This window comes from Pyrgilauda ruficollis, unplaced genomic scaffold (assembly GCF_017590135.1).
Source record: "Pyrgilauda ruficollis isolate IOZ18807 unplaced genomic scaffold, ASM1759013v1 scaffold53, whole genome shotgun sequence".
NCBI classification, from domain to species: Eukaryota; Metazoa; Chordata; class Aves; order Passeriformes; family Passeridae; genus Pyrgilauda; species Pyrgilauda ruficollis.
The window spans coordinates 4,296,062-4,310,119 of record NW_024526933.1 but is presented as its reverse complement, the minus strand read 5'-3'; the positions used below and the strand labels follow the sequence as shown (position 1 = coordinate 4,310,119).

Here is a 14,058-nt window from a genome sequence, read left to right as displayed (position 1 = left end):
GCCTTCACAGATTTCACAGAGTATTTTGAGTTGGAAGAGACCCACAAGGATCATTGAGTCCAGCTCTTAAGTGGAATGGCCCATACAGGGATCTTTATATGCCATAATAGCTGTCACATTTTTGCTAAACACCATCTGTAATCGCCTTGCCACTTACATCTACAGAAAAACTGAAATCACCTCAGGTGATTATTTTGCTCTGTTCCAGAGGCACTCTCTGCATTTACTTTAACTTGAAATAGCCAGCCCCATGAGTTACAATGCTATCAGAGCTCTGCAGGTTCTCCACGCTCTCTGGCTCATAAGAATAGCACCAGGGAGAAATCACACCTCACAAAAGGGCAATAAGTCTACTGACTGATTATTAAGCAGTTTCATTGTAAACCAACCTTCTGAAAGGATTACTAAAATCACTAGTTGGACACCCATTTTTCTACTTGGCTGACATTGTTTGGGCACCTCGGGCTACTGAGGGCACCTTTCTCTCTACCAGCTTCTCTCCGTGTATTTTTCACAGACCTGAAGAACCTCACTACCGTATTCAGCCTTCCTAAATCTGTGTGTTATATGAAATAAAAGATGAAGAAAAGGGAGCACCCATCTCTTTACCTTGATGCCATTACCAAATCTCAGCCCTGGAGAAAAAAAAAAAGCATCTACAATCTCTGGAAAATCTTGTAAACTAACTTCATTCTGAAAAAACACCATTTCTGGAAAATGTCTTTTAACGTAGGAGATAAAACTACAAGCAATTTTTAAGGTAATTTTTAAAATAACAATCCTACTATGAAATATAACATTAGATAATGTCTTCCTTTTTCATTCAAGACAGGAGTTTGAAAACCTCAGCCTTCCACATGCAGCTCAGCACAACCCTCTACACTACAGAGCAGCTGTGAAGTGTCAGAATGTTAACTGCGGAGAGAACAGACCTGGACAAAGCAGCAGAAGGAAAAACTGAGAAGGCAACCAGAAAAAGCTCAGAGGAAGACATAGTACTAATAAAAAGGAGAAGTTGTGAATATTTTAACATATCCACAGAAGATTATTTTTCTTCTAACAACTAAATGTACTTTTCCTTTCACCTTTGGGCAAACGTCAAGACTACAAAAATGAAAAAAGTTACCTCATTGGATACATCTACAACCAAGTTATCGTCACTCTTGTCCCCATCACTGTCCTATTAAAAATAAATAAATATAGTGTTCATTTCAATTAGTACAATAAGAGCCCAGACAGAAAGACTATGCATCTACTCAGACATTTTTTGTTTTTCCTAAACAAAAAACAAACAGCCTTTCATTAAGTTATTAGCAGTAGGGAGAATAATTAAAAAAGAAACACAACACCTTATTTCTGCTGTAATAGTAAAACCTAAATAAGGTAGAACTAGTTGAAAAATGGGGATCTCAGCATCCGTGCAAGATGGTCCAAAACCCCTCCTTTATTATCATCATAAACAGTGTCATCACTTCTCCTAAAAGAGAAAGGTACTCTGTTCATACACTAATCTTCTGTTAATTTAGAGAAAGTACTGTTTGTGCATACCTGGAAAAATGCCAAAAAACAGATCTCAGGAAAGTAGAGCTTTTTGGCATGTCTGATGAATCATCTTCCTTAAAGTGATAGTACCATTTTCCCCCTTTTTTCAGAAAGGCAAGTTTTGAAATCAAAAGTTCTGGGAAGAAAAAACTTCAGAAATGCCAAGGAATTTCAACATTTCTGTCCAAGAAAAGCAAAATACTTGGACGTTCCTAAACAGAAATATTCTACTGCAGCTTGTCAAACTGCATTTTGACTATTTCACTTAGATTGATGTTCACCTGAGCTGGTCTACTAATGATTGCTGTTACTGTAGTGCATCCTGGTCCCTCTCGCCAATAGAGGCCAGGATGCCCCCAGCAGACACATTCTGATACAGAGGTCTAGTGATTTCCACAGCATCCCAGAGTGTTTCAATCAGAAGGCAAGTCTTGACTCAAAATCAAACAAAGAAATGAAGTGAATGTCAAAACTTTAAAATTTTTGTGGGAAGAAGTTTGACATTTCCAATAAAAGTACTACTTTTAGTTAAAAAGCTTGTACGCAAACAAACCAGACATACAAGATTGCTCAATTGTCCTCCATCTCTTGCTTTCAAAGTGTCTGAGCTTTCACACATGAAGCTAAATACTTTTCTCACTTCAGGCCACAATGTTTTTTGTTATAAAAACAAAACCAAGCCCCCCAAAAGCAACCAAAGAAAAAACCCAAAACCAACCAGCCAACCAATCAAAAAAAAACCCCAAAAATCCAACTGAAAAATACTCCCTAACCAACAGGTAGTTTCAACCCTTCTCTTCTGTTAACAGCTGAATCTTACTCCAAGAAATAACAGAAACATAATAGGGATCCAAGAGTGCTGCTGGACACAGAATGGTCACTCTATTTGCTACTCAGGAAGCTATCCAATCCACAGGTGAAAACAAAGAACATGGAAGCTTCAGCTCCGTTTATCTGCCACCTCTTGAGAAGCATGAAGCACTCAGAGTGCTAGAACAGGTGGGAGAATGTGGGAGAAAGGACACTTGTTTGCCAAAAACGCCCCTCTAGAGGAGGACAAAATTAGTTGAAAAGCAATGTTTAAGTGAACCCTAGTGACTCTGTCATCTCAATAAACAGAAACTTCCTGCGACTATCAAAGGCATCTCCAGTAACTTCTACTAATATCAGAAAGGTCTCCTCACTAATAAATTCATGCAGTGAAACTACACAGGTACTAATATGAAAATTAGTCATAAGTTAAAAAGGGGGAAAAAATTCACTTTCTATTCTTATTCCAAAAGCTACAGGTCCTAGAACTCATTTATGTTCCTTTTGACAAAAGCAGTATTTCCTTGTCCCAACAAGGGATTAATCTAAAATGAGCTCAAAATCAGCAGATCTGTATTTGCTAAATTGGTGGACCTTAAAAAAAAATTTATCTTCAAGACTGGAATAAATCTGGAACTTTCCAATATCTTTGCTTTGCTCCATTTTTTAACTTGATGCTGCCTTTAGCTGTAAAATCCATTTCAAACAAACAGAGGGCAGAAACATACTTAAAATGTGGATTAAAAACTGCTTCTACTGTGCAAGAGCATCTTTTGCATTTCTTTATGGTAGAAACACAAGAAAAACAAACAAGTTAAGCTTTTTCTTCCTTTTTATATCAAGCATAGCTTAAGAATGCTTAATCTCCAAATATTTAAAATGAAAAATGCCAATAGAGCATCAAACCCTTAAAGCTGAGGGAGTAACATGGGGAAGTTTGCCAAACCCTTCTGTAATCAAAACATTATTATTAGAAAGTGGTGGAAATACAACTTCTAAAACCATTAACAGCATTAAAATATCTAATAGCTGCTCAAAAATATTATCCAAGTGGAAAGAAATAAAAATTACCCTACCAAATACTGAGAAAATAAAATGGCACCTAATTTTCTCTTGGGTTTCAGTAAGCAAGAACTAATTAGTGATCTGAATCACATAAACCAGACAATTTGCCACATTATTGCTGTATCAAAGTACAGTATGTTCTAATTGACTTGAATTTTGCTTTTCAGTACTCTCACACACCAGTCCTAGTCTCTTAGGCCTGTTTAAGTACCATCCTGTGTTTTGGCTGAGCATTTAGACTTGAAGTCAAAAGCCTATGTGAACCTTCTGACGTTCACACACATTGTTGCACTGAAGAGTCTCTTTAAAACAAAGCAACAAGCAAGCTAGTTAAAAATGCAGAACACAAAACTCTGAACTTTCAATATTTCAATTTGCTTTCTGTTGAAATTGCCTTATCAGCCAGAAGTAAAATTCAGTAAGTTGGTACACCTTGACAGCATATGCAATTTGTAATGCATAACTCAGCATGGTAATAACTACTTATCATTAAAATTTACCTCTTAACATTAAAATTTACCTAACTCCTCTCAATAACAAAATCCTTCATTTCAAACAAACCTGCAGTTTCTAGAGAAGTCCAGAAATAATGTCACTCAAACTCTGAAAAATGCCCCAGAGCACACTGAATCCCAAACAGCTACTCCTATTGAGGACTCTTACTTCACAATACCCCAAACTACTGAGGCACTACTCTTCCCAAAATTTGAATCTTGTGCCTCTCTGGCACATATATTCATGTTCTACTTCAGCTATAGGAAAGTTGCCTTGGTCTTCACAGCTCTTTTATTCCTCATACAAGCACAGTATGTGCAAATAAATTAATCATTTCCTTGACACAGATTTGCTTACATAGTGGCTGGAATCCTTATCATCCACCTTTCTCTTTTTGATGTCATTGGCATATTCAGGGCCATTCCTGCGTTTATCTGTGCTTCGTAGACTGTCGGGGACCAACAGAGAATTACTCTGTAAAGACAAAAAACAAGATCAATCAAAAATTCCTTTTAGGATTCCTCCATATATTCCTAAAAACTCAAATTGATGTGATAGCTGTTTTAGAAATGTGATACGTACTTAGCCTTTTAATTCAACTTAATTCCAAACAAAGTCCTCCAGGCAAACATGTACAGCTTCACACATTCTAAGCAGCTTGGCTTTTCATGGTTCAGCTTACCAAAAGTTTAGTTCACTTGTCAGTCACCATCTATTTAACTAATTAATTCAACTGAATTTATTGTTTAGGAGAAGAAGCAGGCTTGCAAGTAACAACGATTTTATTATTTTTTTAATTTTAAGATTACATATAAGAAATTCACTACACAATCTGATTGATCAGTCACCTTTAGAACATCATAAATAGATGAGGCTTTGGTATGTACACCTGCAGGTATGGACAGATAAACAGCAGCTTGGCTTTAACGCCTAAAACAACAAGTATGTGCTGAATACGGTTATATTGTTAGCTGGAGTAAACTCCAATTGGATTCCCTCAACAGATGTATTGCAAACAAAGATCAAATATTTTTACTTCCAGCATAACATTCACTACTAGTGTGAAATTAAGGCTAAAGTGTTGCTTAATCAGACTTGATCTGAAGAACTGAGGCCAACACAGGCACACAAAAGACAAAAGCAAAGACTAATCTTTTCCTCAAACTACACGGACTGCTTTCATTCATGCTAAGTTATGCTAAGTACAAACTGTTGACCCAAAGAGCATTTTAGACATTTTTCAGTCACATGACAATTTGATATGCCTGTGATTCCCGACTCCCATCTCCATCTCAGTTCCAGCTAAAGCATTAAAATGTGTTACAATGAGTTCTTTTAAGTGCAGGATTAGCATATGCAAGAGGGCAATTTGTTCACTGATGTGTTAATGGTGTGAACAATACTGAATGGGTTGAGAAAAAAATCTCCTTTCACAAAGACCTGGTAAGCCTAGATCCTAAAAGCCAAGTACATGCTTAGATAAATAAATATAGGCTCACACAAATATATAAGTAAACACGCGTTTACATCCATACACGTATCTTTCTCAAGAGAGAAGTCTAATACCAAAACATGAATTTCAGTGTAAGCCCTCAAAGGACATATCTAGATCGACCCAAGAGATAGAGATATTTACTTGTAATATATCATAAACTTATACACTCAAATAGCCAGTGAACTGTGCACTGAATAGCTTCCCCTTTAAAACCTGAAGACATCAAGATAGTCTTGCTCAGACACAAATGTTTAGCCCCAAGGAGAAGGACAAGGAAACAGGGTACATAAGGCAATCTGAATCCCCTTTTTCCTAATTCAGAAGCTGCACTTTAAAGCCAACTCTAAGCTCTTTTATTCATGACTATTCAAGCTAAACAAATGCCAAAGGGCTTACATAAAGCATATAGGAGGGTCTATTGAAATTCAGTATAAAGAAGCTCAAAATGATGTCTTTACCGAAATGTTTTGTGGCTAAAAGGTGGGCTTGTTGGATCATTGAACTAATTGCCTTGACAAATACATTTGGAATTTAACCCCTTATCCCCTCCCAGATGCACACAAATTCAGGGATTCACTACCCTGAAAACCATTAAAACTAATTTTCAATATTTTAATGTTACATCCATCATGCTTGCAGCAGTAGAAACATCTTAAGAAGCAGTAGAAACACCTTAAGAAGCAAGATGTCAATTTAAACTTGACCAGAGGTGTCTTCCTCTTAAGGAAGAAAGTCTTTTGGTTAAGAGATACTTTCCTTAATAAAAATAATTAGGTATCTATTTTTCTATTGAAGAATTTAGATTAAAACAATTAAAACAAATGCAGTTAAGAGAATAAAGTCAGCTCCTCACTTTAATTTCCAAAAACAAAAAAGTGAATGGCAGAAAGGTGGCAAAGAGGCAACATCTGAAAAAAAAATTAGCAAACCTGCTATTTGGAGTTACAGCTTGCAAAATCTGACAACCTATAGGCATAACTACAATAGCTGATTTTTTTTTTCTTTTTAAATTTAGTCTAACTAGACAATGCTGGCAATATTTTATGTGTTTGTCTTGTAGAATTTCAAAATTGTAAAATATAACATAGGAAATCCCAGCTCCCACTGTGTCCTAAACAGCAAACAAATATTATTAGATTTGTTTTTTCTCTAAAAGACTAATGGTTTCTCACACAAACATGTAATTGTATCGCAAGCTTATTCTGCAAAACACATCCCCCATGGTCATATTTACACCACCTTTCTATAACTTACCACATTAATTTAAACCACTGTTCTCTGTGATCAGAGCATCCATGCTAGAAAGCTGTTGTAGAGCAGCTTCCCAACAGCTACATCAGAAATTGCAAGTAAGATTGTGCTGTTTTTACGGCAAAATCTATGAGTAAACTCAAACATTAAAAAGTTCCTGCTTTGTTTCCCACAGAAGTTCAAGAATGTTCTAACTGTGACTAAAACCAGGTAAAGAAAAAACAGCTTGCTACTGTAAACTACTACCATAATTCAAACTACCAAATATTTAAGATTTCATTTAACTATGTGAAAATATGAATATTTTAAAATAGTGCAAATAGTAAATCCAGAACACTGAAGAACAAATTAAATAAATGAAAATACAAGAACTGGTAAAGAGATGATCATATAAGTCTTGGGCTATTAATATCTTTCACCCCTGTAATGTTAACATTCAGAGAACACTGAGAACAGCACACTAAAAGCCACCTTTCCTCATTTTAGCTCTGGTAGACTTTATACTTGCTGTATATCCACCATCAAACAGGGCCAGCCAGAATCAGCAGCAACAGTTTGACAACATTAGAGTTTCCTTATCTTCTTCCTTTAGAAGAGCAATCTGTTTAGTTCCCCTAACTAGGTCTACTAACAACTGATTTATTTTCAAAAATGGGACAAGAATTTTTAATTTAGCTGCAATTTTTTAAAATAACTACAGAAATTTTCAGCTGGGATAAATCTTCAATAATGATTCAGGTTATGCAAAAAGGGCAAAAACATATATACACATGCACAGTTTATATCCTAAAGAGAAACTGCACAGCACCAATTTTTTTGTCTTAATTTCAACAGATTAGATACATGACTGAGGATACTCTTTTCATACTTAAGAGTTCAGTTTATTAAGGATTACCAATGCAACATTTACAAATCATGAAGCTCAGATCAGAGGAAGTGGTCAAAATCAGTTTCATGTGTTTTCCTGTCAGAACTACCAGACCGCATAAATGCTGTACAACAGGCAACTTGTGATCCCAAAGCAACTCTGCTGCCAGCAAATGTTAAATACTGAAACCACCAGAAGGCAAATACGAAACAAAAACCTAGTCCTGATGCACAGAAAGAATGTAGGTTCCCCACTAGGAATATAATGCACATTATTCAAATGCACCTCTTTGACTGCCACACTGCTCCCCACAGGAACCACTTCCAAACCTCAACTACGTGTGCCAGAGATGCAGGCTGACAGTATCTCATTTATCCCATTATTGCACTTATAATACATTTCATACAGAACAGTAGATATAGAACTGACAACTGACTTTATGTTGATCATTGCATCAATTAAATAACAGTGTTCACATTACATCTGTGCACATGGTTCAACTACACCTGGTCCCAATTAAGATGTTCTCTAGTGCTGGGTTCCTTAGTCCTCCCACTCCCCTTTTCCGCAAAGATGGGCACACACATAGGCTTGCTCTGTGCTTGGCCACTCCCTTGCAGTACATCCATGCCAAGGACAGCCACCAGCCATCACAGCCAGTTACCACAGCTAACGACTTGGGCTTGCCTGCTGTGCTCAGTAGAGCCTCTGTGTTTATTTTATTTAACCATGCACGGGACCTCTGCCCTGTTGCTGCACCACACACAAGTGCTGCCTACAGACATGCACAAATGGACAGGAACACGTGCTGCTCCTCCTTGCTGAACAGGCAAAACAGGATCAAGTCTAACAACAACAAAACATCAGTTGCTCTTTGTTAGGACTCACCGACAGAAATAGAGTAGATGCTGGAAGATGGGCTTTAATATACCCCAGGTAGGCAAAACAAGATTTCACTCAAAGCTATTCCACTCCAGAATCATTGACTTCAATTTGTTCAATATGCTTATTGCAAATATGCATGTCAGAAACCCAAAAGCTGACTTATGAAGTCAGTAGGTTTTGTGTCAAATTACTCCTAATGGAAAGATGCTTGACCTCACCTTTTATTCAAGCACCATTTTAATTTATATTGATTTTATAATCACAAGACTTTAACAAGGAATAAGTTGATTTCAGTATTTTTGAGCTACTGTTTTTCAAAATCAAGATATCCATAAAAATTTTTACCAGACCACCTCAACTCCATTGCCCTTTCCAATCAACCTTATGCTGCCTTCTATCAGCTACAAACTAAACTGCAACATAGCAACCCAGAGCTCTTACATATGAGCAACGTCTGGAGCCATTCTTTCTTCAAAAAGTCCAAGAAACATACTTGTGGTATGCTGATCAATACCTAAACTTACATGTAACAACTTTTATTAATTTCTTCCCCCCATTAAAAGAATTAAAACAGAAAACAAAAACAGCTTACACATAGTATCTTCAAAAAAGTATCACTCAGTTGTTCATGCCCACCTTCTCCAAGACTGGGATGTAAAGAATAGGATAGAGAGCTCAGGGCACAGAATATTTTTCTACTGTAGGAAAAGAGCATTCACTTTACAAAACAATAGCAATATTTACACTTAACAATGAAGGCAAAAAAAACGTCTGGGAAAATTTATGAGTACTTCCTAGGCCTTAGAAAATAAGCTCAGTATTTTTCATGAGGACAAAAGATAACTACCAACTAATGTAAATCCTAAAGCACATAATGAAGTAAGATTTCACTGTCTGAAAATTACTACTGTTACAACATAGTGCATCAAAACATTTGCACTTCTGTGCTGTCCAAACAGGATACTAGAACAGTGGGAAGACAAGTGATAAATGAACACCCACAATGAGTTTGAAAAGTGCAGCAAGCATGTTTCCTAAAGAAAAAAATGTGGACATCCAAGTTCTTTTACATTGATATGTCCTAAATCTTTCAGTTTCAGTTGCAGAAGTCCTTTGCCTGGCCTCACTACCTGCAGTCAGAATTTGCCACATTAGAAGGGATGCCTGCATTTGCATAATAACACGACCCACTTTGGGATGGTTAAGAGATAAATCTGCCAAAACCCACCAGCCATTACCCACGTAGGCACGCAATTTACATCTGACAACATGGTTTTAGCATTCATGTAGGAAGCATACTATTATTACTAACTTACTCATTACACAAACATACATTTACCAAAAAAATTTTTTTCATTTTACTTTCTGTAACTTGAGCTAATATATAAAAGAAAAATGTAGCCCTTGCTATTTAGATATAACAAAAGTAGTTAAACTGTCAAAATAAAAAATAATTAAACCACGTCTGTATATTAATTTATAAATACAAGAATGTCACTAATTTTGGTGCATTTCTACACATACAATACATAAAAGCTCATTACTGCTTAAGGAGACTTTAAAAAAAATAAATCCACATCTAATTTAAAAATTAATATGCTCCAATCTGTCACAGCATGCTTTAACCTAAACTTGTATCATAAAAACTCAATTTAATACCCCATAGACAGGTGCTAAATTTTAACTTCTCAAACTGACATTTTGAGCTGTTAGCTTCTACTGATTGTGCTTGAAGGTCATGCTAGACATATTTGATGGAAATCATAATGTAGAACTGCACAGTAATACCAAACATCATGGTGAATTCAGGTAACTTACAAACAGCCTGGTGTTTGGTTCTTGGATGACGAAAGCGTGCCTGTCAGGGTTTTTAGCAGCACCATTACTTTTAAAATGTTATTCTGAAAATCAAACTGATTTTATCTTCATGACCCGGATGTTATAAAGTGATTTCAACCGCACATAATAACCAAACAGACCTGCTGCTATCCCTTGTGTACTTGGAACCCATTTCCTATTATCCTTAAAAATGTATTTTACATTAGGAGAACATTCCATTAAAAATACAAGAGAATTAGAGATGTTTGAAGAGCCCATAATTCCCAGCTGATCATTTTAGAGTTGGACTTAACTATCTCTTGAATTATTCTTTCATTGAAGGTGTCCTTTACTGTTAAGATTTTGATGTAACAACGTATTTAAGCAATTTTCAGTTCAAGTTCACCTGTATTCAGCTATTAAAGTTTAAGTTAGCTATGCAGTATTATCCTGCACTGAGACCAAAAGGAAACTAGAATGACTATAGTGTAGTATCCAAAACTCAATATATCCACATGGCAAAATTCCTTTATGATGTAAAGCCTCAGATTATTTAAAAGTTAATTACTGATAAAACCGGCATAAAAACAGTCTGCTCCAGGTAATAAGCAAGCAATCATCAGTTAGACATATGGATACAGAAGCAACTGCAGCAACAACTTTACATAGTTTAAGTAAAATTTACATCCATAGTAAACTAAACAAGTGATCCTGCAACTCTCCCACAACCCAAAAGTGAGGTTTAATTTTTCATAGTTTTCCTTCCATAGGCAAGAACTATTCTCAGCTAGAAGATTAATTCAGAGTCCAAATTTCACAATGCTAAGCACCTGATTTTAAATTCAAACCCTCGACCAAAACGATTTAAAATTAAACTTAATTTAACCAAATTACATGATGGACAGGGCAGGGGAAGCTGGGACCAACCAGAGCAAGGACAGGAAACATAACAATCAAAACAAAACACAGAGCCATTACTAGCTAGGGATTCCTGCAGCCAACTAACAGAACTCAAAGAAGTATGTCCCACAAAGAGCAAAAAGCCCTTAATAAGTCAGAGACTTCATAAAAAGCCAGCTTAAAATTATTTCTGCAGATACACTGTCATCAATAACATTAAGCAAGCTGAAATGAATGCTTCTTGCTTAGTAATCTAAAACTAAAAAACTACTGCAAAAGATATGCAGATAGTTTCCAGTAAATAACTGTCAAACAAATCTCATATATATATTAAATAAGCAGTAATAAAAGTCAGAAGTTTAGTACTGTACAGCTATTTGTCAAATAACTTTTCCTAGTTCTTGTCTTTTGTAATTGAAAAAAGGAACAAAATAGAGCCCAAATTAATCTGCGACATAAACACAATCAGCTTTGTTACTTGAATTAAGTTGCACACGACCATCTCTAACAGATTAATAGAGCAATATCACTCAAAACAAAACAGCATGAAAAGCAGCAAGTAGTTCTTTAGAGGACTTTTCAGACAAGGCCAATTCTATTACAGCTTATGTCTAAGGGAAAAGAGTATCGCTGTAGGAGTTATACCTGAAGCACAAATTAAGTAGTAATGACATTAGTATGGCGTAAACAGATGCAGTTAAAAGAGCCTCCTAGGGCCAGACACTATCATGACATATTTAAAATTCTCACACTTAAATTCCTCACCTGTTATCCAACTCTAATTCCTGAAAATCCTAGAGACCAAAAATCTTAACTCTGGACCTAAAATGCAATATTTGCAACGTCCTTTTTGATTTGCAGCTTCGTTCCCCCTTTCTGCCTTCAACAAGCTAACTAAAGTTCCAGTTCACCTAAAAGCATTCTGTTCAGAAACAAGACTCCTTCATACAGTCCATCAAACAGATGATCTGGTGTTCTGCATAAGCCAAGACATATCTTAACAGAAAACACATATGCCTTGCATCATGAAAATAACTAAAAGGAAGACAAAACAGACAAACAGCACATCATCTGATTATTACATTACTGGAAATGGAAACGTTAGCAGGAATGTTGGTACTTACTGTGCCTGGCTCTCTGTCTGCTCCCGCAACCAAGAAATGGACAGACATGCCCGTTCAGACACAGAGGCAAGAACAGAAATAAAAAAGGGGGGAAAAAAATTAGAACACAAGCCCCAAACAGTTTTAAAATGGCTTTTATTTATATAAGTCATTGCACATTCCTAATACAGTGATTTCCTGAAAATTACAGTCTTTTGTAAACATGATTTACAGTTTAACCATACACAAAGCCTAGTTTTATTTCAAGACAGAATAAATTATTTTCTTTTCAAAAATTAGTCAAGTGCAATTTTGCCCAGTATTTAACTGGGTACTAGAATTTAAGCTTATGAAACTAAAGTAACAGATGCAATTACCTAAATATTTTGTTTGAACACATTCACTTCAAAATTTAGCTTCTTGTTCCCCCTACCTTCCCACCCACCCATTTAACAACATTACTTTCTTTGAAAAAAATCACCATTATGCAGTTTAACAATTTTCCACAATATGGTGCAGGCCACTGCTATTACAACTAAGCATTTACCAGGATGTCAAAAGGCCCTGCAAAGCATAGAGCAGGTGACACCCAGTGATCCCCTTTAAAATATTGAAAAATTCCAAGCTGAATTTTTCTTCAGTGGTTTATATGCAGACATTTTAAAGTTTGCCAACAGTTTTTTTTTTTTCGTTCTATATAACTTGAATTCTTTAGAGATGCATATAATTTGCAGCAATGCGCAAATTTGACAATGTCCTAATCAGGCCTGCCATGCCTCTCACCTCTGTGGTGGTCTGCATCGTGATGCTTCTTGTCATCTTTTATTGCCAAGTGAGACTGCCCACCCAAAGCACTGGAGAGGGCAAGAAGGCCAGCACTGCTTCCAAGTGGAGGGATTCCTGGAGGCTGAAGTCCTGATGGATGAGGCGTTAGAGGCACTGGAGGTCCATGGCCATGGGAGAGATGCTGAGCCTGCAACTGCTGCTGCTGTTCCCAGTGGTATCATCATCCCCAGATGAACAATGTACAGCACATAGTTTGGGAAGGATAAGGCAGAAGTTTGGTTAATTATTGACAATCTATAGTGCATTTTGACATTAATTTGTTTCCTCTTAATCTAGTCCCTCCCCTTTAACCCACCTCACTATATACACTGCATTGTATCATGCTGTCTGAGAACAACTCTGCTCACATCCCAGAAAAGCTAGCTGGATGCTTATTTTGCAGCCTGATGCATAAGTTCAGCAATTATAGGTCGTTTTGGGCAGCTACTGCCTGCCACAGCATCTCTGGCAACAAAGAACAGCATCAGAAGAATCAAATACCTTTCCCCTTCCAGAGAAAGCCATATCAGTGCTCTGAAAAAAAAAAAGTTCCAGCGGCAAGATTGATTTACGCTCACATCCCTCTCTTCCCCCAGTTTGGAAGCAGCAAGTACCTTTCTGTCCTGAATATTAAAGAATGTAAAACATATGATGAATTTCATATTTAGTAAAGTTTAATTTGCATTTTATTCTAGCCAAGGTTTGTAAAGGAAAGATGGGAAATTATTAATGACTTAACACTTTAGGAGCCAGCTTTGAGGTGAAAATCCAGCTATTTTAAATAGCATGGAATTCTCAACAAGAAACATGAAACATGGTATTAATGAATACCTCCACCTGTTTTAAAAGGAGCTTGCAAAATCAAAATCATAATCAGTGGACATACAACCCTGTAACCAATCTGCTAAAATAATCTGTAAGCAATTTTAGAAACAGAGTTTTTACATTAGAATGTCTTCCCCCTAGTTTAAATATTAAGGTATTTTCTAGTTAAAGCTTCC

General features: G+C 36.3%; 1 protein-coding gene across 3 annotated transcripts in view; it reads right to left on the bottom strand.

Moving 5' to 3' along the window:
• The window catches only part of LOC121360694 (transducin-like enhancer protein 1), an 81,386-nt gene that overhangs the window by 27,194 nt on the left and 40,134 nt on the right, over positions 1-14,058 (bottom strand). The window contains exons 7-10 of one of the 3 annotated variants that reach the window (XM_041480736.1): positions 13,016-13,220; positions 12,254-12,270; positions 4,270-4,386; positions 1,127-1,180 (exon numbers count right to left, since the gene is read on the bottom strand). In XM_041480736.1, coding sequence (XP_041336670.1) covers positions 1,127-1,180; positions 4,270-4,386; positions 12,254-12,270; positions 13,016-13,220 — 393 coding nt within the window. The remainder of the gene's footprint in view (positions 1-1,126; positions 1,181-4,269; positions 4,387-12,253; positions 12,271-13,015; positions 13,221-14,058) is intronic. The other 2 variants (XM_041480737.1, XM_041480738.1) reach the window with 2 other exon arrangements.